At 68.8% G+C, this 26,784-nt stretch overlaps 7 protein-coding genes across 7 annotated transcripts in view; 3 read left to right on the top strand and 4 right to left on the bottom strand.

Moving 5' to 3' along the window:
* CHLNCDRAFT_53545 (hypothetical protein) overlaps window positions 1-2,589 on the top strand; it is a gene marked incomplete at both ends in the record, with an annotated part of 3,455 nt that extends 866 nt beyond the window's left edge. Inside the window, 6 exons of the mRNA XM_005845688.1 lie at window positions 272-465; window positions 651-797; window positions 1,028-1,105; window positions 1,347-1,673; window positions 1,958-2,038; window positions 2,191-2,589. Of these exons, the coding sequence (XP_005845750.1) occupies window positions 272-465; window positions 651-797; window positions 1,028-1,105; window positions 1,347-1,673; window positions 1,958-2,038; window positions 2,191-2,589 (1,226 nt within the window). The remainder of the gene's footprint in view (window positions 1-271; window positions 466-650; window positions 798-1,027; window positions 1,106-1,346; window positions 1,674-1,957; window positions 2,039-2,190) is intronic.
* A 552-nt stretch (window positions 2,590-3,141) lies between these two features.
* On the bottom strand, window positions 3,142-5,701 carry CHLNCDRAFT_136369 (hypothetical protein; the record flags this gene model as incomplete). Its single annotated transcript, XM_005845797.1, has 8 exons — window positions 3,142-3,444; window positions 3,588-3,769; window positions 3,954-4,173; window positions 4,335-4,556; window positions 4,689-4,858; window positions 5,004-5,141; window positions 5,346-5,565; window positions 5,663-5,701. 8 exons carry the CDS (start codon window positions 5,699-5,701, stop codon window positions 3,142-3,144), a joined length of 1,494 nt encoding a protein of 497 aa, XP_005845859.1.
* A 3,398-nt stretch (window positions 5,702-9,099) lies between these two features.
* Window positions 9,100-12,463, bottom strand: CHLNCDRAFT_36318 (hypothetical protein; the record flags this gene model as incomplete). Its single annotated transcript, XM_005845798.1, has 9 exons — window positions 9,100-9,219; window positions 9,372-9,472; window positions 9,644-9,848; window positions 10,031-10,108; window positions 10,399-10,481; window positions 10,727-10,781; window positions 11,015-11,422; window positions 11,623-12,129; window positions 12,407-12,463. 9 exons carry the CDS (start codon window positions 12,461-12,463, stop codon window positions 9,100-9,102), a joined length of 1,614 nt encoding a protein of 537 aa, XP_005845860.1.
* Window positions 12,464-13,127: 664 nt separating this feature from the next.
* Window positions 13,128-15,713, bottom strand: CHLNCDRAFT_136372 (hypothetical protein; the record flags this gene model as incomplete). The annotated part of the gene is made up of 9 exons (XM_005845799.1): window positions 13,128-13,236; window positions 13,406-13,521; window positions 13,691-13,807; window positions 14,073-14,169; window positions 14,379-14,447; window positions 14,620-14,720; window positions 14,954-15,050; window positions 15,228-15,316; window positions 15,537-15,713. The coding sequence occupies 9 exons, from the start codon at window positions 15,711-15,713 to the stop codon at window positions 13,128-13,130; spliced, it is 972 nt and encodes a 323-aa protein (XP_005845861.1).
* A 1,892-nt stretch (window positions 15,714-17,605) lies between these two features.
* CHLNCDRAFT_14460 (hypothetical protein) lies at window positions 17,606-18,032 on the bottom strand (the record flags this gene model as incomplete). The annotated part of the gene is made up of 2 exons (XM_005845800.1): window positions 17,606-17,710; window positions 17,886-18,032. Coding segments are annotated over 2 exons (252 nt in total), but the record flags the coding sequence as incomplete, so codon positions are not given.
* Window positions 18,033-18,810: 778 nt separating this feature from the next.
* Window positions 18,811-20,683, top strand: CHLNCDRAFT_36320 (hypothetical protein). The gene is made up of 4 exons (XM_005845689.1): window positions 18,811-19,052; window positions 19,161-19,561; window positions 19,907-20,070; window positions 20,240-20,683. Exons 1-4 carry the CDS (start codon window positions 18,834-18,836, stop codon window positions 20,437-20,439), a joined length of 984 nt encoding a protein of 327 aa, XP_005845751.1. The 5' UTR covers window positions 18,811-18,833; the 3' UTR covers window positions 20,440-20,683.
* A 175-nt stretch (window positions 20,684-20,858) lies between these two features.
* CHLNCDRAFT_48993 (hypothetical protein) overlaps window positions 20,859-26,784 on the top strand; it is a gene marked incomplete at both ends in the record, with an annotated part of 7,234 nt that continues 1,308 nt past the window's right edge. Inside the window, 17 exons of the mRNA XM_005845690.1 lie at window positions 20,859-20,896; window positions 21,075-21,265; window positions 21,497-21,574; window positions 21,742-21,864; window positions 22,148-22,188; window positions 22,319-22,393; window positions 22,761-22,866; window positions 22,980-23,041; window positions 23,502-23,640; window positions 23,860-23,942; window positions 24,189-24,290; window positions 24,504-24,578; window positions 24,724-24,811; window positions 25,970-26,064; window positions 26,313-26,388; window positions 26,589-26,593; window positions 26,732-26,763. Coding sequence (XP_005845752.1) covers window positions 20,859-20,896; window positions 21,075-21,265; window positions 21,497-21,574; window positions 21,742-21,864; window positions 22,148-22,188; window positions 22,319-22,393; window positions 22,761-22,866; window positions 22,980-23,041; window positions 23,502-23,640; window positions 23,860-23,942; window positions 24,189-24,290; window positions 24,504-24,578; window positions 24,724-24,811; window positions 25,970-26,064; window positions 26,313-26,388; window positions 26,589-26,593; window positions 26,732-26,763 — 1,409 coding nt within the window. The remainder of the gene's footprint in view (window positions 20,897-21,074; window positions 21,266-21,496; window positions 21,575-21,741; window positions 21,865-22,147; window positions 22,189-22,318; window positions 22,394-22,760; window positions 22,867-22,979; window positions 23,042-23,501; window positions 23,641-23,859; window positions 23,943-24,188; window positions 24,291-24,503; window positions 24,579-24,723; window positions 24,812-25,969; window positions 26,065-26,312; window positions 26,389-26,588; window positions 26,594-26,731; window positions 26,764-26,784) is intronic.

Genomic DNA, 26,784 nt, shown 5'->3' on the forward strand with positions numbered 1-26,784 from the left:
CCCCTCTCCCTCATCCTCCCCGTCTCCTTCTGGCTCCACTTCCATCTGCCGCGGTGCGCCACTCTCCCATGCCGCTGCCGCTGCCTTTCCTGCCGCTGCCGCTGCCGGCGCCGCTGCTCCTGCTCGCATTAACGCCCTCGCCGCTGCGCCGCGGCATCCCAGCCCTCCTCCACCCTCACCTCGCCTCACCTCCCACCCGCCCTGCCTCACCACCTGCCCCGCTGCCTCCTGACCCCGTCGCCTGCCCCTGCCCCTGCTCCTGCCGCTGCAGGCGTGGCGTATGACGGCTACCTCTCCGCCTGTACCATCTACTTTGATGCCAGCGGCGACTCTGAGCTGCAGGCCTCCTCCGAGGCCTCGGGCACCGTCGTCAACGGCAGCTTCGCCCTGCAGGGCGTCACCGCCGCCCAGCTGGCAACCGTGCGCATCGTGCCCGCGCCCCGCACCTCCCCTGCCGGCAGACGGGTGCGCGCCGCCGGCCGCCGCTGCGACGCTCCGGGGCTTCACCCCTGCTGCCAGCCATGCTGTGGTGGCGCGTGGCTGCTCTGCTCCGGTCTCTGCGGTGCCGCCCACCTCCTTCCATCCAGCTGCGCCTCCCATCCTGCCCTCCACCCGCGTTCTGGCACCGCCCCTGCCGCCTGCCCCTGCAGCTGGCCACCGCCGGGGTCACCTCTGCCTGCCACGACATCGTCACCCTGCTGCCAGAGCACGTGCAGCTGGCAGCGCCGCGGCCCGCCAGCTGCAACCACACCATCGCCGTCACCCCGCTGACCACTGTGCTGGTGTACGCCGCGCAGGTGCGCTGTGCTGTGCCATGCTGTGCTGTGCCATGCTGCGCCATGCTGTGCCGTGCTGTGGTGTGGATGGCTGGCGGTCGGGAGCCGCGGCAGAGCCGGCAGGACCGGCGGCTGGATCAGCCGATTTGGCATGCGTCAGGTCCAGCTGCGGCTCCCGCTGCCGCCCGCCCAGCTGCCGCTGCCGCCGCCGGCGCCTGAAGCCTCTCCCACCGCTGCTGCCGGCGTTGCAGGAGGTGAGCGAGGAGGAGCTGAAGAGCGCCCTGGGCCTGCCCTCCACCTGGTCGATCGGCAGGCAGGACGCGCTGCTGGTGAGCCTGTTCCGCGGCAGCCGCCGCCGCGGGGGCTGCCAGCTTGAGCTGCTGCTGCCTGCTGCCTGCAATGGCAGCCCGGCAGCTCACCCTGGGTGCCTCCACCAAGCTCCGCTCCTCTGTCGGCCCCTCCTGCCTACCCCTGGCCCACCCACCACCCACCACAAACCGACCGACACACACACGCACACATGTGCAACAGTCGCCACAAGAAGCTTGCCCCTGCCTGCCCCGCGCGCAGGGCGCCGCCACGGGGGTGCCTGGCGCCAAGCGCGTGCACCAGGCTGAGCTCATGGTGAAACAGATCGTGTTCAACGGCGGCGTGCTGCTGGCGCAGCGCGGCAACGCGTCCTCCTACCACGCCATCGCGCGCCGCGTGTTTGCCCAGCTGGGCGCGCGCATGGGCCGCTGGGCGCGCTCCGCGCCCGCCGCGGGCCGCGCGCTGCGCCAAGTGGGGGACGGCCTGTTTGACCTGTCCGACCCAGCCACCGTGCTGAGCCTGCTGGAGGAGGTGCAGGCGCAGGCGCCGCCGGGAGAGCTCGTCGCCATCTCCGCCCAAGTGCTGCAGGTGGGCTGTGTGGAGAGGAAGGGGCGGTGGGAGGAGGAGGGGGGAAAGAGAGGGGCTGTGGGAAAGAGGGCTGGAGCGGAGGGTGTGGGGGCGGGATGGGGTGGGGCGGGTCGGGGCACGGCCGGGTGGGGAAGGTAGGCAGGCAGGCAGGTGGGAGGCTGGGCAGGCAGACTGCCGCCGTGGCGCCTGATTGACCTCGTCTGCCGGGCGCAATTCATGCATGGCACAGCCCGCCCGTGCTCCCGGCCCACGACCGGGCACCTGCCTCTGCCCGCCGCCTGCAGGCTGCCGCCAACGCGCTGGCGGTGTGGAACGAGGTGGTGGCGGCGGCGCCCACAGTGGAGTACATGCAGAGGGCGATGCTGGTGAGGGGCAGGGAAGCTTCTTAAGAGGGCAGGGCACGGCAGGGTGCAGCAGCCGCCAGCTGCCAGCTGCCTGCTGCTGCTCCCGCTCGAGCCCGCGGCGCCATTGCCCTCGCCACCCGTCCCGCCGCCTGCCCCCTGCCGCCTCTCCGCAGGTCGCCCAGACGCTGGTGGCGGAGCAGGTGGATGCGCTGGTGTCTGGCCAGATCACGGCAACCGAGTTCCAGGAGGCTACCGACATTGCCAGCGTGAGGGAGGAGATCGAGGGGGCCACCCTGCCCGGCATCCTCATCCCGGAGAGCCAGCTGCAGGGCCAGACTCAGGACGACCAGGCGCTGCGGCTGGGGCTGGGGCTGGGGCTGGGCCTGGGCCTGGGCCTGCCCGTCGTGGCCCTGCTGGTGTTCCTGGTGGCCGTGCGGCGCAGGCGCACCCGGCGCGGCGCGCGGCCCGGCGGCGCCAGCGTGGGCCTGCACGAGCCCTGGGTCCAGCCCGGCGGCGGCGAGCAGCAGCAGGCAGGCGGGCCCGCAGGCCTGGCCTACCCGGCGGCCATGTGAGCTGCAGGCGGCGGCAGCTGCCGCGAAGCAGCCGCTGCCGTGGCCGCCGGCGTGCCCGCCTGTGCGGCACGTCATGTTGATCTCTGTGTCTCTGTGGTGGTGACGGATGCTGTTGGGGGGGTAGGTCGTCGGACCGAGTTTCTGCACCCTGCGGCTGGGGCTGCTGCCCCGCGCCAAGTGCACCTGTTGGGGGCATGGCAACGCGGGCGCAGGGCCGGGGGCCCTGCATGCGTCACTGGTGCGCGCGACTCGCAAGTGCTTTCTTCATGGTATTTTCACACAGTACATCCTTTCAATATTTCAATCCTGCTTTGTAAAGCCCAGCAAGCCCCCGTAGGATGCCCACAGGATAGCTTGCCAAGAATAAGCCAGCTCCTTGATTACCCCGGCGGTCAGCAAGATCGGAACAACAATTCTTTGTTACAGAGGAGGGATCAAGTGGAAACCAGAAACGCGGATGGCCATGTTCAAACAATCGCTAGCAAACAAGCGCATCCTTTGCAGAGCGCATTCAGGAGGGAGGGCCGCTGCCGCTGCTGTCGGTGCCGCGCATCACAACATGCCCTCGTGCAGGCCGCTGCCGGCGCCGCTGCCGCCCTTCCTCACCACCAGGTACCAGTAGGCAAAGCCGGCGCCGGCAATCAACGGGACGCCCAGGCCGATGCCCAGCCCCACGCCCAGCGCCACCGCGTTGCTCTTCCGCTGCTCCGAGGGCGCGCCGGGCAGGGTGACCTGCTGCGCCGCATTCTGCAGCGCGCTGGGGGAGGTGGCGGCCTGGAACTGCGACACGCTGATCTGGCCAGAGACCAGGGCAGAGACCTTGGAGGCCAGCACCGTCTCGCCCACCACGGCGGCCTGCACGCAGGATGACAGAGGACGGCGGCACGGAGCGTCGGGCCGGGCAGGCGGGTCGCGACTGGCCGGCTCCGCAGTGCCCGCTCGACTTCCGCGGCAGCGCCGGGCCGTCCTTGCCGCCTCCCCTCTGACGGAGCCCGCACCTTCTGTATCATCTCCACGTCGGTACTGTTCTCAATGATGGAGTTGAGAGCGGCAATGGCGTTGGCGACCGCCGCCAGCACGTCGGCGCCGACCACCGCCAGCTGGTCGGCGGGCACCGTGGCGGCGGCGATGGCGTTGGCGGCGGCCAGCAGCGACTGGATGGCGGCGCCCTGGGTGAGGTCTGCAGGGCGGGTGGGGACCAGGGAAATACCTGGAGCTCAGCAGACGGTGCCTGGCAGGGAGGCAGCAGCACAGCGCAGGGCAGGGCAGGTGTGGGAGGTGTTGGGCTCGCAAGCGCAGCACACACCAGGTCCCGACTGCCAGCTGGCTGGCCCCTGGCACACACCCCAGCACACGCAGCTCACCGACGACGGCTTGCACCGAGGCGGCGTCGGCGGTCAGCAGGCGGCGGCGCCCACCGCCGCCCATGATCTGGCCGGCCAGCGCCTTGAGCAGCGCCTTGCGGGCCGGGGGCAGGTAGGCGCTGTTCTTGGTGAGCAGCTTGGCGGCCACAAGGGCCAGCTGGGCCACCTGTACCTCACGGCGGTACACCTTCTTGCCTGCGTCATCGCCGGCCTGCGATGCCTGCGGGCACATCAAGGCATGGGACAGGGCGGCGCGTAGTGCGTGAGGTCCAGGGGTGCATGGAGGAGGGCACAGCAATGCAGTACATGCACTCTGCGGAGGCTGGCACAGGCTCCACCGCCGGCTGCACTGACTGCCAGCCTGTACCGCGCCACACGCACCGCCAGGGAGTCAGCGGTGAGCAGCGGGTAGCCGACGGGAAGCTGCAGGGCGTCCAGCAGGGCGGGCAGGCTGATGCCAGACTGGCTGCCGTGCGCCAGCAGCGAGGTGAGCGGGAAGACAACCAGGGGCGCGTCGCAGGAGGCGGGCTTGGGGGCGGCAAAGGGGAAGTGCACGGCGAGCAGGGAGGTGGCGTCGTGGCAGCCGGCGCTGCCGGCGGCGACCTGCACATGGCAGGAGGGCGGCAGGAGGGCAGGAGGGCAGGTGTCAAGTGGAAGGCCAGCGGGCACCAAAATCACATGCACATTCACACGCCGAACAGCCGTACTCTCTGCCATCCCGTCTCATCCACCCACCGTGGTGGTCGCCTCGTCGGCGGTGGCCAGGTGCAGCACGCCCAGGGTGCTGGCGGTGGCGGTGGAGGCAAAGGCCCATTGGCCGCCAGTCACGGTCACGATGGGCTCGCCGTCCTCAAACAGGCCGTCGCCGTTGCTGTCGCTCCACAGGGAGCAGCGCGTGAGGTAGCCTGCGCCAGGGGGGTGCACAGCAGCAGGGCGCGGTAGGCTGGGATGAGGCAGTGCCCTGTGCGTTGCGCAGCACAGGCTGGTCGGACAGGCCGGGAGGCGGCATGCAAAGGCATGGCCGGGCAGTGCGCCCGCCGACCCGCTTACCATCATACGCGACGCCAGTGCACAGGGAGGCGTTGAGGTCCTTAATCTCCACGCCGGGGCTCTCGCTGGGGCTCTGGGCGGGGCTCTGCTGGGGGCTCTGCTGGGGGTTCTCCTGCGGGCTCTGCTGGGGGCTCTGCTCTGGAGACGACGGGGATGGCGATGGGCTGGGTGAGGGCGAGGGGCTGGGAGATGGAGAAGGTGAGGGGCTCTGGGGATTGTCAACGGGAGGGCTGGGGCTTGGGCTGGGGCTTGGGTGTCCTGCAGACAGGTAGAGCGAGTGCAAGCGGGTCACACGCTGACCACAAAGCTGAAGCAGGGCCCAGCCTGGCAACCCAGGCTCACCGCCATTTGGAGGCGGCGACGGCGGCACGGGCGGTGGGGAGCCATAGCCAGGCGGCGACGGCCAGACGGGCGGCACGGGGGAGCCATAGCCAGGGAACGGACCTGAGCCGCCGCCGCCATAACCGCCGCCGTAGTAGCCGCCGCGGGTGCGCTGGGCGCCGTAGGTGGAGCTCCATGCTGCCGGCATCGACTGGGCGACGGCCTTGAACGTGGAGGTGAACTGCAGGGGGAGGGGTGCGTGGCAGCTGCCAGTTTTTGACAGACAGGGGCGACAGCCCGGGACAGGTGCAGCGGGAGTGGGAACCGATTCCACTCACCAGCTCCTCCGTGGAGAACTCTTCTTCAACTGCAGGCATGGCGGGCAGGTGGGAAAGGCAGGCCCTGGGGAGGTCAGCAGCCGCTGCAACTGCAATGGTCGATGGCGGCGGGGACCGCCGCTGCCACTCGCCCCGTAGCGGGCTGCAGGCGCCCCGTTTCCCGCCGCATCGCGCTCCCACGGCCAAGCCTGTCGGCCCGGGCTGCCGCTGAGGACCCGCCACCGTGTCGGGCGCCAAATGCCGATTTGGTTGGGCGACCAATTGGCGCATCGCAGCCGGCGTTCCCTTCCCGCGGGCACTGACTTGCCTGTGGAGGCGGCACACGCGGCCAGGAGGCCTAGACCCAGCAGCAGGGCCAGGTGCCTGCGCGCCATCGTCGTTTGGAGGCGGTGTTAAGTCTGTGTGTCGGAGGGCAGTGGCACAATGCTGGGACAACGCAATTGCAACAGGAGGGTACGTAAGAATGTGGAACGAGGCATCAGGGCTGGTTTCAGCCCCGCCAACGCGCCTCCACCTTTCTACCCCTGCCGCCGCGGCGGTGGGCAGGCTGCATTTGCTCTACACACACGACCCAGTCGTCAATTGGGCACGCCGGCATCCTGAGAGTGCCCGGAGGAAGCAGGACGCTGCCGCCGGTGGCGGCGCCAACACCCGACAGCGCCGCCACCCTCTGCCGCTTGCGCGGCGCGCCCGCTGTGGTCGCCGCCCCCAGCTTGCCTCCAAGTCACAACAAGCAGAGTTTTGCACCAGGGTCATGCTTTGACAACATGATGGAAACAGAGGCAAGGCACTCGCTTGCAAGCTGAGCTACTCGTGGCACAAACAAGCTATCAATTGCGTTCACGGCATACACGCGGCGGTCACGTTCTGTGAGACCCGGCGCTGCGCCTGCGGCGCTTTGCGGGCGGCGGCTTTGATGGCATGGCCTTGGCGCTGTGCTTAAAAGGGCGCCAGTCGGGGTCCTCGCCTAGCACCTCTGCATCAGCGTGCTGACCAGCCTCCTCCTCATCATCACCATCATCAACAGAATCCAAGCTGGCACTGCTGCCCCGCCGCCGCTTGCGGGCCATCCGCTGGCGCGGTGCCGGTTCTGCGGCAGGGGCCGCCGCTGCTGCTGCTGGGCGCGCTGCCGGCGCGCGGCGCTGGCGCGGGTGGGGCGCCGCGCTGGCAGTGGCGGCCGCCTGCTGCAGCGCCTCATATCGGGGGCTGGGCTTGCGCTGCCGCCTGCCAGCTTCTGCGGTGCTGCTGCCGCCGCCATCGCCGCCGCCGCCGTCATCAGCGTCTGTCGGCGCCCTGCCGGCAGCAGCACACAACAGCACAGTGTGAGTGCAGCGGTGGGGAGGGCGGGGGCCAGCGATCAGCAGCCCTCACCCACTCACGGCTTTGATGGGTGCCTGCTGGGCAGGGGGAGCAAGAGCAGGGAAGGCATGCTGCTGAGCGGAGTTGCCTTGCAGCTAGTGGCCCAGTCTCCCTGCCTGCCCGCCCCGCCCGCCACCCCGCCAGCATGGCACGAGCAGCAGCAGGCAACGGCGCAGCCCTGGCAGCAGCAGCTGCCACAGGCGCCTGCACCATGGTGGGTCCAGAGCACGGCTGCGCTCAGCTGGCGGCTCCCCAACTGTCGCCACAACTGCTCCCTTATGGAAGCAGCAGCGGCAGCAGCAGCAGCATGCAGCACGCAGCAGCAGACAACAGCAAGCAGCAGCCACCCCCCATCCCGCACCTGGTGCGGTGCCTGATGCCAACAGGTGGCGCCTCGGCGGTTGCTCGCCCCGCGTCGGCGCCTCTGCCAGCGCTGCCTGGCCAGGCAGGCGCGCGCGAGGCCGCCGCGGCTGCCGGCGCATCGGGCGAAGCGCCTGCCGCAGAGGGCTGGCCCGCGGGGGTGCGCACATCCAGGCCCGCCCCCTGCTGCTGCTGGGAGGCAGGCTGCCACTGCATGGTGGCAGGGTCGCTCTCGTCGCCTGTCAGCCAGTCTGGCAGCGGGCCTGCTGCTGCACTGGCATTGTGGCGGGGGGTGTCGCCATGCAGCATTCCCTCCTCCACATGTACCAGCAGGGGCGAGCCAGGCTCCTCTGGCTCTGCTGCAGCGCCAGGCCGCGCGCGAGCGGCAGGGCTGGCCTGCACCCTGATCGCCGCCGGCGCCCTGAGGGGCGAGCCCTGCTGCGACTGCTGGGCGCGGGATGCTGCAGCCAGGGGCGGCCCCTGGTCCGCTGCTGGCGGCGGCGGCGGCGGAGGCAGAGACACGCCGGCGGGCTGCTGGCGCTGCTGGTGGTGGTGGTGGCTGCGGGGCACATTGTGCGATTCATCTGCACGGGAAGCTTGGGCAAAAGCTAGTGACTGCCTCTTTTGGATCTGCCGGATCAGCCACCCGCACTGGAGGCTGCAGAAACAGCAAGGTGCACCGGAGGCCCCTTCCAATGAAGCAGGGGCGGCGAGCTGTATAGCTTCCCCACGGCTCTCACCTTCCGGCTCCTCCACGCTGTCGGGCTGGCTGCTGTTGAGGTACAGGTGGCTGTGCAGGTGGTGCTCGTGGTCGGGCAGCTCGTGGATGACTGGGCCCGTCAGCCTGCAGCAGTGGGCCCAGGCGGGAGGACCAGCAGGGGTGGCGTGCACGTGGCGGCCGCGTCGGTTGGCGGGTGGGTGACTGCGAGGCGCAGGCACAGCAGGAGTGTGGGCTCCCTCGGGGCGCAGCGTTCCAGCCACGCGCCTGTGCTGCGCGGTGGGTATGTCGTCATCGGGGCCCTCTATGGGGATCTCCCTCGCCGTGCTGCTGCCGGTCTGCATGGGCAGCGTGGCGGCGGAGCGGCACCGTGGTGGGGTAGCAAAGGCGGTGTCGGGCGTGCCTTGGAGCGCTCGACACCGCTGCAGAACCCCTGTGAGATGCCCGCCGCAGCCTTCAGGGGGCTGCCCGAAAGCGGGAGGCCCGCTGACCCTCTAGAACAACCATGGGGATGTGATCACGCGGTTTGGCACCCACCTGCCTCCTGCCGTCGAAATGGCTGTCGAAGCCGCCCCAGCTACTGAAACCCTGAAAGAACGGCTCGTTGAACACTCCATTGAGAAAGGAGAACACGTTGGGGGGCCTGGGCCCGCCGCTGCCACTCATGCTGCCAGCTTTGTGTCTGGCACCGCCAATGTGCACTGGTTTATGGCACGCGGGAGCGGGCGTGAAGTACAAATGGATCACCTCAGCGGCCCGCCCGGCCACGTCAGCGCGGCCAGGCTACGACAGCCCTGGCGGCACGCAGAGCCAGGCCAGTAAGCCAATCCGAGGGTGGAATAGGAACAACTGGTGGCGGCGGGTGGGGAGCCAATGCCCGGTGCAGGAGCACGGGCCGCATGCCGCTGCTGCCGCTGCGTGGCGCCCGCCGTGCACGAGCGCCGCCACTTTTGGTGGCCGGCCGCCGCAGCCCATCAGCTTAGTCAGCCCATCAGCTTAGTCAGGAGGCCATGCCGTAGTCCCTGGTCCACTCCTCAAACCGCCGCAGCTGCTCTCGGCTGACCGAGGGCTTGATGGCGCCCACCGCCGTCACAAAGTCGGCCATGCTGATGTGGCGCACCTGCGGGCACCACCCATCCGAACCGTTTTTTTCGGCGGGGCCACACCAAGCCAGAGGCCTCCATTCGTGCAGCACAAGCGCATCGGCAAGGGCGGGCCACGAGCGTGCGCACAGCCCTGAGCAGGGCCGGCCTGCGCTGTCAAGAGGCGCACCGAGTCGACGGGGGCGGTGGCAATGGCGGCGCCCAGCTCTCGGATAGACACCATGGCCGCCTCCTTGCACAGCGCCGCCAGGTCGCTGCCGCTGTACCCATCTGCGCCGGCAGGCCGGGGACGAGGGCGCGGTGGGGGGAACGCGGCGGAAACGGCAGGAAGGCCGAGGCGGCGACGAGGCGGCGGCGGGGCAGCAGCGGGTCAAGGGGGCAGGGCAGCGCTGCGCAGCGCTGCGCTGCGCGCAGCAGCACCGACGCAGCCGTCGGCGGGACGGGCAGAGGCAGGGCGCCAGAGGCGGCGGTTGGGCACCCCCCCAGCAGCAGCGTGTGCCAGCGCGCCTGTGCCCGCCACCACCCGCTCAAGATCCCTGCTGCTCAGCTGGTGGCGCTGGCCGCGGAGCAGGTGTTGCACCATGGCGCGCCGCCCCGCCGCATCCGGCAGCGGCACGTACACCCGCTTGGGCAGCCGCCGCCGCACCTGCACCGCCAGGGGTTGGGCTTACGCTGGCCGCAGCGGGGGGCCCACGCCTGCCGTGCCAGCGAAAGCCCCAGCAGCGCCGCCCAGGAGCGGCGCCGCCGTCCACCCATCAACGTCAAGCCCAATAATTAAAAACAAGTCTTCCTTCCAAAGAGGAAAGCACCCTCCCCGTCCCAGCTCACCGCGTCATCCAGCTCCCAGGGCCGGTTGGTGGCGCCGATGACGACCACGCGGTCCGAGCTGCTGGCCACGCCGTCAAACTGCGGGCCCAGGGCAGGGCAGGGCAGGGCAGGGCAGCCTGTTGAGATGGCGAACCCGGGGGGGGCTGGGAGCCGGGCGGGCAGGCAGTGGGGCAGTGCTCCCAGGAGCCGCACCAGGCAGCCGCCAACCAGGGAGGTGGGCAGGCGCAGCGGGGCAGCCGACCCAGGCCCACCCTGCGGCCCGCCGGCTGGCGCTGCGCCCAGACAGGGCGCCAGACAGGGTGGCAACGGCCGATACTTTCAGCAGCCTGGGGGCATTTGGGGGAGGGCAGCAGGCCGTGGCGCCCCACCTGCACCAGAAACTCCGTCTTCAGGCGGCGGCTGGCCTCGTGCTCCGAGGAGGATCGCTCCGACAGGATGCTGTCAATCTCGTCTGCGGCAGGCGGGTGGTGTGCGGGCAGGCAGGCAGGCGGGCAGGCACAGTTCAATGAAAAGGTGAATAGAGGAGGGAGAGTGACGGCGCGGCGGGTGAGGCAGGCAGGCAGGCAGGCAGGCAGGCGGGCTGCAGGCGGGTGCCAGAGGGGAGCAGCGGCGCGTGCGTGTGCGAAGATGCGGCACGGGGAGCTGAGCGGCACATGGCTGCTGGCACCAGGCCCATCCCCCGCCTCCTCCCCTCACCAATAAAGATGACTGAGGGCTGGTTGCGCGCCGCCACACGGAACAGCGCACGCACCTGCGCGGGAAGGCGGGCGGCGGCAGGCACGCGCCGGGCCTGAGCACCCGTGCCCTCCCTGCGTTCCTCCCCCGGTCATCATGATGACAACGCTCGCCCACACATCACCACCACCACCACTGCCGCCGCCGCCATCTCCAGCAGTAGCAGCAGCAGCAGCAGCAGCAGCAGAATCTTCCCTCCTGTCTCCTGCATGCGCGCAGCCCGCCCCCGGGCCGCCGCCAGCTTCTCACCAGCTTCTCCGCGTCGCCGTGCCAGCGCGAGGTGAGGGAGGAGGCGGAGATGTTGAAGAAGGTGGCGCGCGCCTCGTGCGCCAGCGCCTTTGCCAGCATCGTCTTGCCGTTGCCTGCGCCGAGCGATGGGGGTGGTTGGCAGGGAGGCGGGCGGGCGGGCGGGGTGGGTTGGCTGGGAGGTGGCGGGCGGGGCTGGTTGGCGAAACGCAGGGGAGGATGGGTGGCAGAACAAAGAGCGGGGACAGGCAGGCAGGCTGCCCAGCACGCGTGCAGCAACGGCATGCTGCGCGCAGCGGGCGGCCGAACTGCACCGGGCGGCCCGTACAGCAGCAGGCCGCGCGCCGGGGCCCTCAGGCCCTGGAACAGGTCTGCCCTGAGGGTGGGCAGGATCACCATCTCCTGGAGGGCCTGCAGGAGATGGGGCAGCGGCATGGGAGCCGTGCGTCGGTGTGCGTACCAACACTGCCGGTGTTGTACGTCTGCAGCACGTGTGCGTATGCCGCCCCAGGCCTGCTGGCTTGCCCCCTTTGTTTGCGCACCCAGCAGCCGCCGCCGCGGCCGGGGGCGCCTCGTCAGCACCAGTCCCGGGGGACGAGCCGCCCGCGCACCTGCTTGGCAGCTGCCAGCCCCGCCACGTCATCCCACGCCACGCTGGGCGCGCTGTCCAGCACCTCGCTCAGCACCCGCTCATCAAAGTCCCTATCTTCTTTGGACCCTCCCCCAGGCCGCACACCCGCTGCCGCCGCCGCCGCCGCCGCTGCCAACGCCGCCGCCGGCCGCGGCCGTGGCGCGCTGCGCTGCGAGCGCAGCAGCGGGTTGGCCGGCGGCGACCGCGCCGCCACGCCGCCGCCGCCTCCGCCGCCGCTGCTGGCTGCTGCTGCCGCCGCCGGTCCGCCCTGGCCCTCCAGGGCCCTCAGCCGATCCAGCACGCCCTGTTGCCACTGGTTCATATCAGAGCGCCACCTGGCGGTGTTGCTATGTGAGGCATCCAGCCCCATGCTGGGCACCGCCAGGGCCAGCCCCTCCAGCAGGATGTTGAGGGCGGTGCGGTACAGCTGTACCGCAGCACTGTGCTGCCCCGCCACGTCCTTGGCGTACGCCCGCTCCACAGCGTCCTGCATCACACAGCGTGACGGGCGGTGGGCGAATTCGGGCGCATTGGGAGCGGAAGGGGTTTTCAGGGCAGCAAAGGAATGCTTCGAAGCTCCCACAAGGGCGCTGTATTGCATCTGAAGGCCCGAGATCTCTTGCAATTTGAGATCAGCTCTATTGTCCTCAAGGCCTAAGCTCCTGCTGTGACACGAATATGGCCCGCCTGCAGCAGCCGCGGGCTCTACACAAGCAGGGCCCCACTATCAACAAAACACCGCCCCACTATCAACACCCTCTCACCCTGGCCAGGTCATAGTACCCCCTCAGCTTCTCCACCTGCCGCTGTACCTCCACCATCTGCTCCATGGGCTTCAACGGCTTGACGGGGCCTGCGCCAAACGAACGCAGCTGGCTCAACGGCTGCCAGGCAGGCCCTGCTGGAGCGGCGGCGGCCACCGTGCAGCGGCGGCGGCGGCGGCAGCAGCGGGGTGTTGCAGCCGCAGCCACCGGGAACTGCTGCTCGTGCAGGAGTGCTTTGCCGGACAATCCTCCCGCCCAGCTGCGACTCACTGGGGGCCCTGGCCGGCCGGGCCTCCTCCTCGCTGCTGCCGTTCTTGCTGCTGCTGAATATCCGCTGCAGCATTGGCGCGGCTGCATGAGTGCCGCCAGGGCAGCGACTAGGGCCAGAAGCGAAGGTCGGGAAAGGCAACGCGATCGGCCAGGCGTGTCTCTGTGTGGAGAGGCCCAGAGCCGCAGCAGAGAGCTTCAAATGGCGTATGGAGAAGAGGACGACACGACGAAAGTCTTGGATCAGTTGCTGCCGCGCCGCGCCGCGCCCGCTGCCGCCACCCGCCGATGCTCCACCATGGCTGCAGCCAACTCCAGCGCAGTTGCGCAAGGAAAACAGACATTTAAAACTGATTCGAGAAAAGAATTCAACTGGGAGCCGAGGGAAACAATTCAGGTACAGCAGGGTCATCAGTCGTTGTCATCAGGCGCAGCGGGCAGCCCGCTGGGCGCGCTACAGCGGCGGCAGCTCTGGCTGCACCGGGTCCCGGATGAGCAGGAGGAAGACGGGGAAGGTGACCCGCAGCGTCGCAGCAGCGTCGTCCGTCACGCCCAGCAGCTTGCTGCAGCAGCGGCGGGAGCAGCAGCGTACAAAGGCACCACGCCGTCAGGCCGCCCGCCGCCGCCCCCCAACAGCCAGCCCACATGCAGCAGCCGGAGGCCGCCGAGCTGCCTCACCAGCCCCTGAAACAGTGCAGCCCGAAAGCAAGGGCGGCGGTCCAGCTGGCTCACTTGAGCTGGGCCCGCAGGTCCACCAGCGGGTCCTCCTTGTCTGGGTAGGTCTTGCGGAAGGCGGCGTAGGGGCTCCAGCTGCGCAGGAAGCCCACAAAGTGGTCCATGCTCCACATCTGCATGCACCTCGACGGGGAGGTGGCTGGTGGGTGGGTGGGTCGGTCAAGTGGGGCTTCCTCTCCCCCCCCCCCCTCCTGCCATCCACCTTTGACCCCTCCCCCCTGCACACACACCCCACCACGCCTTCCCCCTGCACACACACTCTCCCGCCACCCAATCCCTTACATGCTCCATGCGCATGTCTGCCCGCTCCACCACTCGGAACTGGGAGGCCAGCGGCTCCAGCCCCGCGTACCGCCGGTCGATGTAGGTGCGGCGGTTGTCCCAGAAGGGGCCAATCACCTGCGGCGGGGCAGCGGCAGCGGCGCGGCGGCGGGCTCATGCCTCCATAGCCTGGCTGCCTGGCTGATGGTCTGGGACGGCAGGCACACAGCCCGTGCGCCTGCATCCCCGCCGCACAACCTGTCTCCTTAAAGAACCACACAGGCGCCGACGCGCTTCACGCAACCATGCCGCAAACACACCGCCACCACCACGTCAATATCAGCGATGTGCACCTGCCCACCCAGTACAACAGCCCCACCCAGCGCAACAGCCACATGCTCACCGAATAGGTGTAGGCTCGCATTAGCGCATTGGCCTTCTCCGCTCCCTCCGCATCAGGGTGCGCCTCGTTGGGCTCAAACTCGGCCAGGTCGTAGCACCTGCAGCGGGGCCCGGGCGCAGCAGGGGCGGTAAGCGGCGCGCGGCGGCATCCGGCGCGCCGAGCCAAAAAGAACCGGGCGAGGAGAACAGCCGTCCGTGGGCATGCGGGGTGGCTGCCTGCGGCGGACGCCTTGCGCGGCGGTGCCAAGGCTGCTGGCCCGCGGCCTCCCTTGCGGGTGGGCCGCCCGGCAATGCCTGCGCCCCGCACCAGATGGCCAGGCAGCCGGTGGGCTTCAGGATGAGCCTCGCTTGCTCGTAGAACCGCAGGTGGTCCAGCCTGCAGGCGGCGACAGCAAGGGTCAGGCGCAGGCAGCTGGGAGGAGGAGCACGGAGCAAGGCAGGTGGCCTCAAACCCTGGACTAGATGAGGCGGTGCTCCACCACCACCACCACCACCACCACCACACACACACACACAGCGGCCCCCCAGGCGCACCCCCCTGCCCCCACCAGTGCAGCGTCTCCGCCATGGCGATGAGGTCCACCGACCGCGGCGGCAGGTGGTGCGCCAGGAACTCAGCCGCCACCTGAGCGTAGCGGATGTTGGGGCCCTGCACAGCCGCGGCGGCACTGACCGCGGTGGCAGTGACAAGAGCAGCAGTGACAAGGGCATTGGCAAGGCCACTCCAATCATGGTGGCGCTTCAAAACATGGTGGCAAGGCAGGCGCAGATGCCAGAAATCAGGGGCAAGCAGAGCAGCAGAGGCCCAGGAGCACGCCGCAGGAGCGCAGGCCACACACAGCAGCAGCAGGCCACTGCCAGGTGCAGCGGTATCTGCAGTACCTGTATTGCGTGGTCCAGCTGGTCCTTGCTGGGGTCCACCCCCACCACCTGGACATACGTCTTGGCCAGCTCAACAGTCACATTGCCGGGACCGCACCTGCGCCAGCGGCGCCACACGCATGTGAAGATTTTGGTTGGAGAGCGTCGGTAACTCGGGGTCGCCGCCGAGCAGGCGGGGGGCAGGAGCAGGGAGCCAAGCGAGGGCCAGAAGCGGAGCGCGTGACCAAGCAGCAGGCAAGGTTTGAAGGCTGCGGTAGGGGCAGGGGAGCCGCACCCGATGTCGAGCGCCAGCTCCTGGCTACCCTGCCCCGGCCGCACGCCGCCGCTGGCCACCTCTGCAAAGTCGTAGATGCGCTGGTAGACCTGCGGCGGGCGGGGCGGGAGGGCAGGGCAATGGCAAAGAGCAACGCAGGGGCAGCAGCCTTAAGGGGCAAAATGCATGGCGGGAGCGTGGAGCGCTGAGCAAGGTGGTGCCTTCTGGCCAGCGGCGGCGGCCGCAGCCAGAGCCGGTGAATGATCAGCGACAAGCTAGGACAGGCGGGCAGGGCTGGCAGCGGGGGGCGAGCGCCAGGCCAGGCCTCACGTGCGGGGGGTAGTTTGGTCGGTAGCGGGCGTACAGGCCTGCCTGCGAGCTGAAGAGCGCGGCGCGGAAGCCGGGGGCGCCCTCATCCCCAAGCTCCACCCACTCCTCCTCCTCGTCCTGCAGGACCTCGTCATCCAGCAGGTCCTCCTCGTACCCGTCAAAGGGCGGCGGCGCCATGCGTGCGACGCGTCAGGGCCGCCAGGGAGCGGCGCCAGTCGCCCCGTTGGCGGCGCTGGTGGCGGCAGCGCTGGCGGCGGCCAAGCGCCACAGGGCGGCGCTCGGTGGAGGCCACAGGCAGCCAGCCCCCTTTCGAAGCGCTCAAGCCAAGCGGCTGGAGCTGCCTGGCGCCGACTCTGCCGACAAGTGGCGCAGGGGTTGCGTGAAATGCGGGCCCTTGCGAGTTACAAAGCGGCGCAGCAGTGCGCCATTGCGAGCGGCAGAGCCCGGAAGATCGAGTCGCAAACACTCATGTGACTGGTGCCGCCATGGCGGCAGCAGCGTGCCCGCCATGGCTTGGGTCCCCCGCGGCAACACAATTGCACAGGCAACCGCAGCTTCAGACCATGACGACACTGCCATGCCTGCAATAGTCGTGCTGCATGTGACTGTGCACCCTCCCCTGCAAGTCTGCTTGCCCACGGCACTGGTGTTGCAAAAAGGCGCCAAGGTGCGAAACAAGCTGTGCAGTGTCAAGCGATTATTGAAGGTCAGGAAGAATCAAATACAGCGAGCGGCGCTACTCTTCATGCTGCCCTCCTCGCCGAGCAGGGCAGACTCCACCGCCAGGAGAGGCAAGGGTGCTGAAGGGGCAGCCGCCACCGCCCGCAGCCGCTGCTTGCTGCCGCCGCCCGCCACTGCATGCTGCTGCTGTGGGCTGGCCAGGCGCTTTGGCGGGCTGCGCTCGACTTTTGAGCAATGTGTGGTACAGGTATCGCCCGGTGAAGAAGTCGAGCAATAGCCGCAGCCAGTGCCGATGCGTGGCGCCCCTTTGTCCCGCCTGCAGGCAGTATAGAGGCTCGGCGGCGAGCAGGTCGTGAGCAATGCAACCAAGCAATAGAGTGAAAAGAAAAGAAAACCGCACGTCTGTGGGCGCCCGTTAGGCAGCAGCGCGGGGCAGCCGCAAAGGCAGCACACCTCCGAGGTCTTGGCTTGTGTCCCCTCAGCGGTGTGCGGGGCGAGCGAGAAGCAGAACAGCCAGGCCGCCACGGCTGCCGACACTCCCGCCAGCACGAAGCGGAGTGGGCAGGGCATCTGAACCTGTAGCGTGAGGGGAGGATTGGGTAAGATGGCAGCAGGGTCGACAGCGGCGGCGGCAGCAAGCAGTGCGGCGGCGAGGGGCGCGGCGGCGGCGAGCGGGCGCGACGCCAGCGGTGCGGCAACGCCACTAGGTATCCAGACGGCTGGAGGTGCAAGCGGGCAGCACTGCGGCACCACACTCGGCGTGTGCACCTCACGCGTTAGCTTTGCCGGGCAGGCAGCGACTTTGAGGAGGCGGTGACCTCTCCAAACAGCTCTAACAGCAGCCTGGGGTTGGTTGATCGCGCAGGAGTGGCAGGCGACAAACCATGGGGAAGCTCCGTCAGCCGGGCCGCCACAGCGCGCCACCTGGCCGGCGGCAGAAGCTGGGCCTGGCCGAGCTTGAGCCATCGTGGCGTCAAGGACAGCCAGCTCCAGCCCATTGCAGCATGTGAGGCTGCTGTGACCCCCCGCTGCCATGCTACGGCAGTCCGTCACACGACCCGCCCGCTTTCGCTGCCCGCGACGCTCGCTCGCTGACGGCACAGAGCCGCAACGTATGCGATGTTACAACAGAGGGCCACATACACAAGTGATGGTGATGAATTCGAGGTTGCTTGCTCTTCTCATGGGCGCAAAATTGGCTGCTGCTGCGGCACGGCTGCGGCCGCGTGGGTGGGGGCTGCGTCGCTCAGAAGTAGCCCTGCATATCGGAGAAGGGGCGGGGCGCAGGTGTTCCTCTGTGAACCACACAGTTGCAGATGCCTTGGGAATGTGAGCACGCCATTCGGAGAGAATTGCAGTGGCGAGTTTTCGGGTGTGTTGTTCCGCACCTGCTTGCGCGCCTGCACGCCGATCTGGCCCCAGAAGAGGCACGCAAAGAGGCCCATGTGCCAGGTCACCATCAGGAGCCAGAAGTCGTCGGTCAGAGCGGGGCCCTGCAAAGAGCCGAAGCAACGGGCCGTCGCAGGTGAGAGACCAGAAATTCCAGGGAGAGAACAAACAGCCGGTCGATAGGCCGCCAGGCGCCGAAACAGGCTGCGCAGCCGGCCAGCCGGCCAGCCAAGCAGGGGACGCGCTGGCCACCCGGATGCCCCTCCCTCCCTCGCTCACGGTGGGGAAGTGCGCGAGCTCCTCGCCGATGGACTTGGTGAAGGCTCCAAACAGGGACTGGTTGCCAAAGGCGGGCACGGCGATGTTGGAGGGCGCAAACCAGCCCAGGAAGCCGGCCATGAAGGCCACGGGGTCCTTGTTCAGCCACTGGTAGCCGCTGGAGGCAGCCTGCGGGCAGCGGGGAGGCGTGGGCAGGCCAAGGCAGAGCGTAAGCGTCGCGTGAGCGCCTTGCATCATGTGTGTGCACCCGGCACGGGCAGCTGCGGGCCGGGGTTTCCAGCGGCTGCGATCTGCGCTTCCGCCATATCATTTCACTGCGTGAAAGCAGCCGCGCTGCTGGCGTGGCCTGCCCACACCCTGCGGCTGTGGCGGCGCACCTGCACGCGCACAGAGGCGCGGGCCGCCTGCACGCGGGTGCTGCGGCGAGCCGCCAGGCGGGTGCCGGCCAGGCCTGCGATGGCACAGGGTGAGAAGCAGCAAGGGGTTACTGTTCTGGCCGCATTGGGCTGCCCAGGGAAGCTTTGTGACGGCACTACAACGGGTGGCGGGCGGGAGCGCGGCGCCCGGCCGCCTGGCGCTGCGGGGCTGCCAAGACGGCATCTTCTGGGCTCCATTGGCCCCTGCTGTGCCCCAGCACGCGGGTTTGAGGCCCGGCCGAGACACGGAACGCCGAGGGGTAGCGTCACCCAGATGCGCCCTCACCATTCACGCTGCTGAGGGTGGCCTGCATCCTGTCTGGTTGTACTGGTGACTCGCTGGAACCCCGGGGTGCGTGCAGATGGTGCAGACAGGGTGATTCCATCATTCTTGTGCACCTGATTGGGCCTATCCGCAGGAGAAGAAAACTCGGGGACAGCGCGTCGCAGGAAGCGGTTTTTTACGTTCCAAGCTGTTCGTTTGCCTCCGATGGCCTGATCGAGGGTCTCGCAGGCCAGCCAGAGCCGCGCCATGTCCAAGATCGTCACCCTCCCTCCCCCGCCCCCCAAACGCAGACGGCTTGCCCCACCGATCGCAACCAATCAGCAGGAGCCTGCTGAGACCCCCGCCGGCCACGCCGACACCGCCAGTTTTGAGCACGACTTTGCAGCCGAGCCAGCGGCGCCCGAGGCGCTGCCAAACGACGCCCTGGTGGCCCTGCAGCTGCTCAACTCCCGGTTCCCCGCAGTGGTGAGCCCAGATGTGCCGCCGTGGACCTTGCCGCCGCCGCCTGCCGCCGCTGCTTGCCTCTACACCATCGCTGCTGTGCCCACCCCTCCTCCCGCGCTCGCCCTGCAGGCCGGTGTGGCGCCCTTTGCCACCTGCGCGCAGCTGTACAGCGTACTGGCGGACCGCACAGCGGCAGACCGGCAGCTGGAGGAGCTGCGCCGCAGCAACACCGTGCGCCTGCTGCAGCTGCCCGCCAGCCGCGATGAGTGTGTGGTGATGCTGACAGCAGACTATGTGGCAGCGGTGCAGCGGTGCAAGGAGGAGCTGGCGGCACGCAGCCAGCAGCAGCAGCAGCAGCAGCAGCAGCCACATGGCGGCGGCGGCGGCGGCGACCGGAACGCAGCGGGGCATGCCGCGGGCGCGCTGGAAGCGTTTGCCTGGTTTGCGGAGCGGGTGCTGCCGGCCTGTACCGAGGTCATGGTCACACATGGAGAGCTGCTGCAGCTGCTGTCGGGGGCGCCACCCGCCAGGTGGGTTTCTGGTCCGGGTGCCGCCTGTTGCCCTGCCGGTTGCACAACCTGGCTCGAGGTGCACTCACCCCTTGCATGCCTGCCTGCCTGCGGCACTCAAATCACCACAGCGGAGCCCTTTAACCTCCGCTGCGACAATCACAGCGCCGACAACGACCTTGCCTGGCCTTGCTTTGCACGGCTGCCTGCACGTGTGGCAGCTTGTGTCAGTGGCCCGGCACACACTCAGACTCCCACACCACCTTACATCCTGTTCTTCTTGACGACCTGCCTAGCCTCTCTTGAAGCGCATCCAGCTGGCAGCCTCTCACCCAGCCCTGCCTGTGGCCACCCAGCGTGGTGCAGGCCCGGCCAGCCGCGGCGGCAGGCGGACGCGGCAGGTGCGGCAGCGGGCGAGCCGCATGTGTCGCTGCTGCTCAGCCAAGGCCTGCTCACACGGCACACAGGAGGGCCCGATGGATACCTCTTCAGCATGCCCAATGCGGGAGCCGCCGTGCGCAGCGTGGCAGGTGGGCAGCGCCGCTGGGGCTGGGGCTTGTTAGGGCCAGGCGAGGCTGCTGGGCAGGCTGTGCATGGCGCCTCCCTTTTGCTCGATCGTGCCCTGCAACCGACTCCCTCACAGCGCACGCAGACGCTTGACACCCCATTCCGCTCCCCTTGCGCGCGCCTGCCCCGCAGCCGGCCGCCAGGAGATTCTGTCCCTGCTGCAGCGCCGCCGCCAGCCTGAGCTTCTGGAGGCGGAGCTGCTTAAGCGCAAGCTGCAGCGCTCGGTGCTGGGCGTGCGCTGGCACGTGACCGACATGGTGGGCGGCGGCGCCCTGCTGCGCATCCCCACTGCCGTCGGCCCGCTGCTGCGCGCCGCCAAGCGCGGCGGATAGCCTGCTGCGGCTGCGGCTGCGGCGCTGGGCGGCAACCTCACCTCAATGCATGCCCTGTTACTCGCCGGATTGTCTCTCGGCCGCGCCCAGCGCCCAGCCCAGCTGAAACGACCGCGTCCTGCGAGGAATCCTCTCACTCTGTACTGCCCCGTGTATCCTTCCTGTTTGTATTCTTCCTGCTTTTCTGCCTCCCAATTGCTTCCCCAATTCGTGTACAAATTCATGCTGTGTGTGAACAATGACGTGAATCCAGGGCGGTGTTGCTCGCTCAGGTTTAGGAGGTTGAGATGAGAGCCTCCAACTGCGCCGCGCACCGCCGTTGCAGTACAATTTGGCCTGGCCTTCCCACCCTCTGATCGAGGTTGTCTCATCCTCTCTGCTGCTCGCTGGCTCCTCTGGGAGCTCCTGATCCAGCCGAAATGCCAGCTGTGGGGATCGACCTGGGCACGACGTTTAGGTGAGGGCTGCAGGCCTTCCCAAAAGGCATGGGGTGGCTTGCGCTGTCTAATTGCACTGGCGGCCTGCTTCACCGCCGCCTGCCCAGCCCCCTCAGCCGTCCGCGCCTTGGACCGTGCCCGACCACCGCCCCTTGGACGGCCGCCGCACCCGCCTCCCGCCTCCCTCCCTCCCTGCAGCTGCGTTGGTGTGTGGCAGGGCAGCGAGGTGCGCATCTTGGACAACGATGCCGGCAACCGCACCACACCCTCCATGGTGGCGTACACAGAGGGCGGGCGCCTGGTGGGCGAGGCAGCTCGCAACCAGGCCGCCAAAAAACCGTACAACACGGTGACAGAGCCCAAGCGCCTCATCGGGCGCCGGTTCTCAGGTGCCGGGCGGCAGCGGTGGCACGGCCGGCCGCGCAGGGCTGCGCCGCCTGCTTTTCTGGCCTCATCTGCGGGTGCCTGCTCCCAGGGAGCCCTGTTGCGGGGCCCTGCTGGCCGCCGAGTGCCTGCATGCCTCCCTGCCTCCCTTCCCTCCCTCCCTGTGGCTCGCTCCTTAAGCCACTCATCCACGCTCCCACCTCCCTCTACTTCTTCCCCTTGCGCCCTGCCACCAGACCCTGCCGTCCAGGCAGACATTGCCAGCCTGCCCTTCCGAGTGGTGGGCAGCGAGGAGGACAAGCCGCTGATAGAAGGTGCGCGCCTGGGGCGCCGCTGCGAACCGGCGGTGAAAAGTGAACCCAAGACGGCAGTGTGCCCCTGCTGGCTGCCTGGCCCGGCCATACCACCATGGCACATGCAAACACGCACGCACGCACGCACGCACACACACACACACACAAGCACGCACGCGCTGCTGCAGTGCGGCAGCGCGGCCAGCTGCGGCGGGTGAGCCCCGAGGAGGTCTCCTCCCTCATCCTGTCCCACATGCGCTCCATAGCGGCGGCAGGCCTGGGGGAGGAGGTCAGGCAGGCGGTGATTACGGGTGAGAGGGACCAGGCTGTGTGTGGTGGGTGGGTGGGTGGGTGGGTGTGTGGAGGGGGGGGGCGCGCCATGTGTGGGGGGCAGCCTGGACCAGCGAGGAGCCTGTAAACAGCCCGGGCATTGCCGTCGGCTGCACGCCGCTGCGCAGCCTCTGCCTTGGCCTGGTTATGGCAGCATGGTCGGCGCCTGCTGGCAGGGCCGCGCAGCGCTTGTGCGTACACAAACCCCGGATCGTCACCTGCTGCCTGCGCTGACCCTGGCGCCTCGCCTGCCCCCGAGCGCAGTGCCTGCCTACTTCTCTGATGCCCAGCGCCAGGCCACCAAGGTTGGCGGCTCCCCCTGCAGAAAACAACAGGAGCCTGCCTGCCTGCCTGCCTGCCTGCCTGCCTGCCTGCCTGCCTGCCTGCCTACCTGCCTGCCCCGGCTTGCCCGAAATGTGCCTGCCCGAAATGCAGGATGCTGGCACCATCGCGGGGCTGGAGGTGCTGCGCATAATCAACGAGCCCACCGCCGCCGCCATCGCCTGTGAGGTTTGCGGCTGCCTGGCTGAAGACAGGGAGGGGCCCAGAATGGTGGTGGGGAGGGCAAGGGCAGGGAGCACTTCTGCCCTGTTGGGGGTGCAGCAGCGCGACCGCCCCCCGGTACCGCCACGCGCCACCGCCCTGCCGCCCCCACCTTTGCTGCGCTGCAGATGGCTTGGACAAGGCGACCCAGGTACGGCCGCCAGGCTTAGTGCGGCCGGGGAAGCGAGAGAGGCATGGGCGGGTGCCTGCCCACCTCCCACACCAACCGCCCTCAACTGACGGCTGCAGGCTGCCCCTTCCAGGGCGCCCCGAGCCTTGCCCTAGCACACGGCTGAAACTTCCACTGCTGCCCGCTGTCCTGCTGCCTTCGCAGGAGGATCGCAGCGCCCGCACCGTGCTGATTTTCGACCTGGGCGGCGGCACCTTTGATGTGTCGCTGCTGAGCATTGAGGATGGGGTGTTTGAGGTCAAGGCCACATGTGAGCTTGCTGGGTGTGCGCCTGTGTGGGGGCAGATTCGCTCACCAACCGCATGGCATTGATAACAATATTCCCCATTCCCCAGGCCCCCCTTGCCCCTACAACCCCTGCAGCCGGCGACACTCACCTGGGCGGCGCCGACTTCGATTCCCGCCTGGCGGCGTACTGCGCTGAGGTGCGCCTGCCACCTGCCCCCCAGGTGTTCGGCGGCCTGGCCGCCAGTGTGTTGCCGTTGGGGGGCTCCACGCCTGGCGCAAGGGATGCGTGCCGTGGCCTGCTCGCCGGGCCGGGCTACTGCGCGCTGGGAGGATTGGCGGCGCTGACAGCGCCGTGAGGAGGTGCTTGGGCAGGTTCACGGCGCTTCTGTGGCGGGAGACAAGCAGGCACCACGCCTGCTGTTCTGCCGCTGGAGGAGCGCGTGGCCCCTGCCGGAGCACCGCCTCACTGCCAGTGCTGGCGCTCCTCTCGTCGTGGTGCCAGATGCCGGCTGCCGGCTGCCAGCAGCCAGCTTCCCTCCCTACATCCATCAATCGGCCACCCATTCTCGCCTGCCGCTTGCCTCGCCACGTCCCTGCCAGCCCACCTGCTCCTCTGCCCACCCCTCGCCCCTCCACGCCCCCTGCCTGCCTGTGCAGGAGTTTCAGAGGCAGACGGGGCTGGACCTGAGGGGCAACGCCCGAGCGCTGCGCCGCCTGCGCACCGAGTGCGAGCGAGCCAAGATCGCGCTTTCCTCCAGGCTCACCGCTGACCTGGCCCTGGACGGCCTGTTCGAGGGTGAATGGGGCCGCTGCGGCGGGCGCCATGCCTTGCTGGCTGGGTGCGGCGGCTGCCTGGCGGCTGGACGTGGCGGCTCCAGGGCTGCACGCCTTTTTTCTCCACCTGGCGCAGCTGCCCGCCCGCCTGTTCTACCTCCCTGCTCGCGGTCATGCCACCCCCGACCATGCCCCGACCTGCCGTGGCCTCTCCCCGCCGCCTGAGGCTGCGCGCATGCAGGCCAGGACTTCACCCTCACCATCTCCCGTGCCCGCTTTGAGGGTCTGTGCCTAGACCTGTTTGAGGCGTGCCTGCAGCCCGTGGTGCGTGGTGCCTGTGGTGTGTGGTGGCGGTGGGGTGTGCATGGGCCGGAACCTGGCCGCTGTTGCGGATGCTTTGGCTGTCGCACCCGCACGCCGCTGCATGCCTGCGCGCACGCGCTCTCTTTCCTCCTGGCATGCAGCCGCACGGATGTGCTCCCCTGAGCATCCCGCTGCTTGCCACCATGCCTGACCTGCATGCCAGCCACCAGCCGCCTGCCCGCCTGCCGCCTGCCTGCTCCGCCGCAGGCCCGCGTGCTGCGGGATGCTCGTGTGATGAGGAGCGAGGTGCATGATGTGGTGCTGGTGGGAGGCTCCACCCGCATCCCCAAAGTGCAGCAGCTGCTGCAGGTGCGCCGGGCTGGGCAAGCTTGAGGGTTGGGTGCGCATGCGGCGCCCTGCATCCCACTCGATATGGCCTTGGCATCGCCTCCTCTGCCAGCCCCATGCCCTGCCTGCCTCGTGAGCTGATCGGCGCCCAGCTTGACAGCTCGCCCGCGTACTTTACCGCCATTCGCCACCTGGCATACTGCCGACTATGTGCATGCTGGCCGCCGCCCGCAGGACTTCTTCCAGGGCAAGGAGCTGTGCAAGAGCATCAACCCAGATGAGGCAGTGGCCTATGGAGCCGCCGTGCAGGTGGGCGGGCGCATGCTGCCACCCTCGGGACTCTCAAGCGGTGCCTGCCTGGCCCCCTTCTGCCCCCTTCTGGAGACCTTGGAGCAACAGACTTCACCTGTGCTGCAAAGCCGTACCGCTGCTGTACTGCCCCGGTGTACTGCAGGCTGCCATCATGACGGGAGAGCGGCACGAGCGGGTGACCGATCTGCTGCTGCTGGATGTGACGCCGCTCAGCCTAGGCATTGCCACCAGTGAGCGGGGCAGCAGGCCCAGGAGCCCCTGCTGAGAAGCTGCCCAGCAGCTGGGGCCCCTGCTGCTGCATGCACCCAGGGGAGAGGAGGTTGGGGCGCTCAGGGGGTGTCCCGCCATTCAGCGCCTGGCAGAGGGGTTTGCCGAAGAGGAAGCGGTGAGCTGCTGTCGGCCCAGGCGGGCTGCGCCTGCGCCCAGCGAGGTTCACAGCAGCGATCGCTCGCCTTCTGCACGCCCCATTATGCCAGCGCCGTGAATGCATGGAATGCCCGCGAGCAGGCTTCGCTGCGGGCAGGCGGGGAGGGCTGTGGGTGTGCTTCTCACCATTGAGGGCCTCTCAGAGGGGTGTGCTGAAAATGTGGGCAAGAGCGCTGCTGTGTGCCGGCTGCGCAGCCGCCCAGCCGGGTGCACAGCAGCGCGCTGCCACTCTGTTGCACGCCCTCTCACATCACTGGCCTGAATGTGTGGGATGGGTGTGAGGGCAGTCGACAGCTCGTCATTGAAAGGCGGGGCCATGGCTCAAGGCTGCGTCTTCTTTTTCTCGTGGCCTGCTGCGGGCTTGCGGCCTGCACCGGCGCACAGCGGGGCACGGAGTCGCAGGAAGCACCGGCGCCAGGCCCCAGATGGGAACTGCTCGCTGTAGGGCACTGGGTTCAGGGTTGGGTGGTTGCGGGCTTGTTTACTGATGAGCATGATGGATGGCGGCGTCTGGCAACGATCAAGCCCCTGCCGCTGGCGTTTAGCGGGCGGCCAGCACCGCTGCCCTTAAGAGAGCGACAGCTACCGCTGCGCCCTTTCTCGTGCTGCAGCAGGGTCTGTGTAGGGCGCCTGCGCAACCAGCAAGGGCGCAGCGGCCAGCAGCTCCGGGCCTGTTTGGTTGTCAGGCAGGATGCCAAGGCTGCAGCGTGCCGCGTACCTCTCCAGCGACGGCTGGAGGGAGGGGCAGCCGAGGCGGCCACGCCACCTGCCTCGCCTGCCTCGCGTGCCTTCTCGTCTTCCCGCCCTGCTTCTTCGAACCCCTGCCGCGGGCCGCTGCTCCTGCTCCTGCGCCACTGCCCTCTGCCCCTTTGGCCCGCTGCACCGGCCACTCCTGCTCCCTGTGACCCTGACGCTGCACATCGCTTCCCTCGCCTTCTCATCCCCACTGGCACCTCCCGCAGAGGGTGGCATCGCCTCCAGGGTGGTCAAGCGCAACTCTACCATCCCGCTGCACGAGGAGAAGGACTTCACAACCTCCGTCGACAACCAGACCTCGGTGGGTGGTGGTTGAGGGTCGAGGGTGGTGGTTGTTGAGGGTGCTGGTGTGGGGTTTGGCGCTGCATCCCAGCCGGCTGCTGTGCTGGTCAGGGACCACCACCCCAGCAGCCAAGCACGCAGCCGGCAGGTTGCTGCAGCTGGCCTGCCTGGCTGCCGGAGCGCACCATCCAGCGGCCGTCGGTTGGGCACAGCTTGAACGCATCACACTCTCTTTCTTTTCCTCCTTTCTTTCTTGCCCTGCCCCAGCTGGAGATCGCCATCTACGAGGGGGAGCGGGCCAAGGTGGAGGACAACAACATGCTGGGCAGCTTCAGGCTGGAGGGTGGGTGGCAGGGCGACAGGGTGGCAGGGTGGCAGGGTGGCAGGTTGACAGGGTGGCAGGGTGACAGGGCGACAGGGCGACAGGGTGACAGGCCTGGGCCGCCGCCGCCGCTGCCTGCGCCCGCTTCTGGCTGGGGGGGTGGGGTGGGGTGGCGCCGCCTCCAGCCACTGCCGCACTTGATGGGACGGTGCCGCATGCAGGCTGGGTGGCGCTAGCCACCTGGCTTGGCTTGGTGGTGGCTGAGCGGCGGTGGTGTGACCCCATGCCTGCCCCTGCCCCTGCCCCTGCCCCTGCCCCTGCCCCTGCCCCTGCAACCCCCTGCGACTCCTGGTGTGCTATGCAGGCATCCCGCCCGCCCCTCGGGGGGTGGCTAAGGTCACTGTCACTTTTTCCCTG

Source organism: Chlorella variabilis (assembly GCF_000147415.1).
Source record: "Chlorella variabilis unplaced genomic scaffold CHLNCscaffold_16, whole genome shotgun sequence".
In the NCBI taxonomy this organism is placed as follows: Eukaryota; Viridiplantae; Chlorophyta; class Trebouxiophyceae; order Chlorellales; family Chlorellaceae; genus Chlorella; species Chlorella variabilis.